This window comes from Centruroides sculpturatus, unplaced genomic scaffold, assembly GCF_000671375.1.
Source record: "Centruroides sculpturatus isolate CEXI.00-Female unplaced genomic scaffold, Cexi_2.0 scaffold1171, whole genome shotgun sequence".
NCBI lineage: Eukaryota > Metazoa > Arthropoda > Arachnida > Scorpiones > Buthidae > Centruroides > Centruroides sculpturatus.
In genome coordinates this window covers 213,984-216,817 of record NW_019385411.1, presented here as the reverse complement: position 1 = coordinate 216,817, position 2,834 = coordinate 213,984, and the positions used below count along the sequence as shown (strand labels likewise).

The following is a 2,834-nucleotide window of genomic DNA, read 5'->3' as shown; positions in this document are numbered from 1 at the left end:
CGAAGAGGTAGGCGAGGGGGTTTCCTACGGAGGAGGCCGGTAAACACCCCCAGACAGTCTCGAAATGAGGAAGTTGTGCCCGTGGAGGTCATAGAACTTATGCCAGTAAAATCAGAACTTGAGAAGGAATTTCGAGGAGAACTCGCAGGAAATACCATCGCGGCTTCCCCTAAGACGTATCCGGAGCAAAACACAGCTAGGGGAATAGAAACATTACCATTACAACTACGACGTTTATAAAACCTGCGAAAGAAACGAACTTCGGAGAATAGAGGTGAACGGCTCAACTTGCTCTCTACTATATATTTTGTTTTTCTTTTTTTGTAGAAACCTTCCAAAGTCAGAAAAAAAAGAGATGGAAGAGAGTTCTAATGAAGGGAACGCCCGTGAGGAAGAAAAGGCGCCCGTCTCTCCGATGCCGGTAAACGAGGATCCAACTGTTATCTCCTTGTTAGAGTGTCCGGTGTGTTACGAGAACTTGGCAACCCCCATTTTCCAATGCGTAGCCGGACATCTCCTGTGTGGCAGTTGCAGGGGACGAGTACACCAGTGCCCCACTTGTCGAGGATATCTCGGAGAATTAAGAAACATCGCGATGGAGAAGATGGCGGAGGCGATAGCTCTTCCCTGCAGGTTCAAGGATAATGGCTGCCAAGTGGTACAGAAACTGCAAAAGAGGAGAATTCATGAACAACATTGTCTGTACCGGACATGTGAGTGCCCGACTTTGGATCCGACGTGCTCATGGGAAGGGGCTTTCCAGACCTTAGTAGAGCATCTACGTGACCGTCATCGTTCGATGGTCTCGGTGAAATCAGGGTCCATAAAATTATCGCTCGTGGGTCTGGAGTCGACTCATCCCTTGTCGTGGGCTATTAGAATGAATTGTCACGGACACGAATTTATTATTCAAGCAAAGAAAAGTGAGACAGGGATTGACCGTGGCCGTATAAGTCTACTCATTCGCTTTGTAGGCAGCAAAAAGGGTGCGAGCCGGTTTCGGAGCTTCCTCTTGGTAGGAGGAAAAGGAAAGGCTCTTGCTTGGAATTCGCCTCCTAAAAGTGTTATGGAAGAGACGAGAAAGATTATTGAGGAGGAAGAATGTCTGACGGTGTCTTCCAAATTCATAAGCCACCTTCTCATCAATCAAACTCTCAGTGTAATAGTTTCCGTGGAACCTATGGGTTCCTAAGACATCCAACGTACCTTCTTTAGAGAGACACGAAGGGACGATTACTTCAACGAAAAAAAAAAAAAGCACCCCCAGGAAAACATCTCTCCCCGTCCATGAGCAAACTTTTTCTGTAAAATAACTCCCCAAAGGGAGACAGCGACCCAATTGGCGGGAAAAGAGAGAAAAATATAATACTTTTTTTTTGGCTTTCATATAGAATGGCAGAGAGAACTCTACGTGGACAATCCAGAGGGAGAGTGCCGCGGATGGTCTCCACGGAATCCGCGTGGGACGACGATTGGGAGATACCCCATACCGTTCTTGCTGGACCTGACGAATGGGAAGAGCCCCTCCAAATACCCGTTAAAGTGGAAGTGATAAAACAAGTCCTCCAAAAGACCCGACAGGTGAATGATGAACCGGACCAAGTACCTGAATTTATTGTATTACCCTGGCAAATGGACGTCCCGGATACATTGAAGGAAGAAATTCTACAACTTAACCGAGAAACCGCTCGCCGATTAGAAGAAGAGGAGGGAGAGAGCGGTAAAACAGACCTCGCCCTTAGAGAACAAACAAATCAGGAAGAGAATCCTTTAGACCAAACCGCCACTAATACCACAGCCGCACCTGGCGCGATGTCGCTTCGGCAAGGGGCTGTGGAGGGGTCCCACACTTCCCGTCCTGAGAGTGGAGGACGTAGGAGACATAATGGATTCAGAAACTGGGCGGAAATGTCTTCGGAAGAACGGGGGTGGGCACGAGGAAGGGCCAGGTCCTTCCCTCCGCGACCTCCTAACTCCCGAAGATAAATGCAGCAGAGAAGTTGATGAATTTAATCATATTATCATGTGCTAATGTCTTTATGTAGTAGCAAAATATAATCGAAAAGAATCGGGTTCTCCATAGTTTTATGGGGACGTTTAGTACACTCCCGTGGGTGTGAATTGGTATGAAAAAAAAAAATACACCCAAGCTAGTGAAATATCCTATTTGTTCTTTGTATACTTGTTTGAAACTCTGTAGTCGCGGATAATAGTAAATAGAAGCTGTGCGAGTTGAGTGAAAAGAATAGATGAATAAGTAAATAAATGTATTTCTTATGTTACAAAACTGTTGCTTTTGTTCAAAGTTGCGCGACACCTATTCCAATTCGATATCTTCGCGAGCGCGAGCTATCAGTTCATCGACCTAGCTCGAATGGATCGCGCTGGGCTGGTAGACGTTCGCGGGACCTAGGGCCCATTGTTAAAATGTCGCATCTGGTGGCGACATTTTAAAAGAAAGGGGGGTGCCCTGTGAGGACCCGAACAGGGGTCGATTGAGAGGTCCGAATTATGGGTTCGATCGAAAATTAAGAGCTCCTTTTCAGTCGATAAGGAAACGGATTAGGTGTCTCGATTGAACAATGCAATTGTTTTTTTTTCGCGAATCTTTTAAACAATGGAAACGGTTAAATTCGAAGAAAACGCGACGAGAGAGAGGAATCATATTCAGTCGCACGGTGACCTCTCCCGCGCCCTTCATTAGGTTTCGAATTGTCACCAGGTGACTATGAGAGACCAATGGAGAGGCGACGACGGTTAAGAAATCTATAAAACCGTGCGACTCGAGGAAAAAAGGTTCCTGGTTCATAGCGCTCCTCTCCTGGAATTTTGTG

General features: G+C 46.4%; 1 protein-coding gene across 1 annotated transcript; it reads left to right on the top strand.

Annotated features, from left to right (window-relative positions):
* Window positions 1-355: 355 nt before the first annotated feature.
* LOC111638674 (E3 ubiquitin-protein ligase SIAH1B-like) lies at window positions 356-1,192 on the top strand. Its single transcript, XM_023384420.1, has one exon. It carries the CDS (start codon window positions 356-358, stop codon window positions 1,190-1,192), a length of 837 nt encoding a protein of 278 aa, XP_023240188.1.
* The last annotated feature ends 1,642 nt before the right edge of the window (window positions 1,193-2,834 follow it).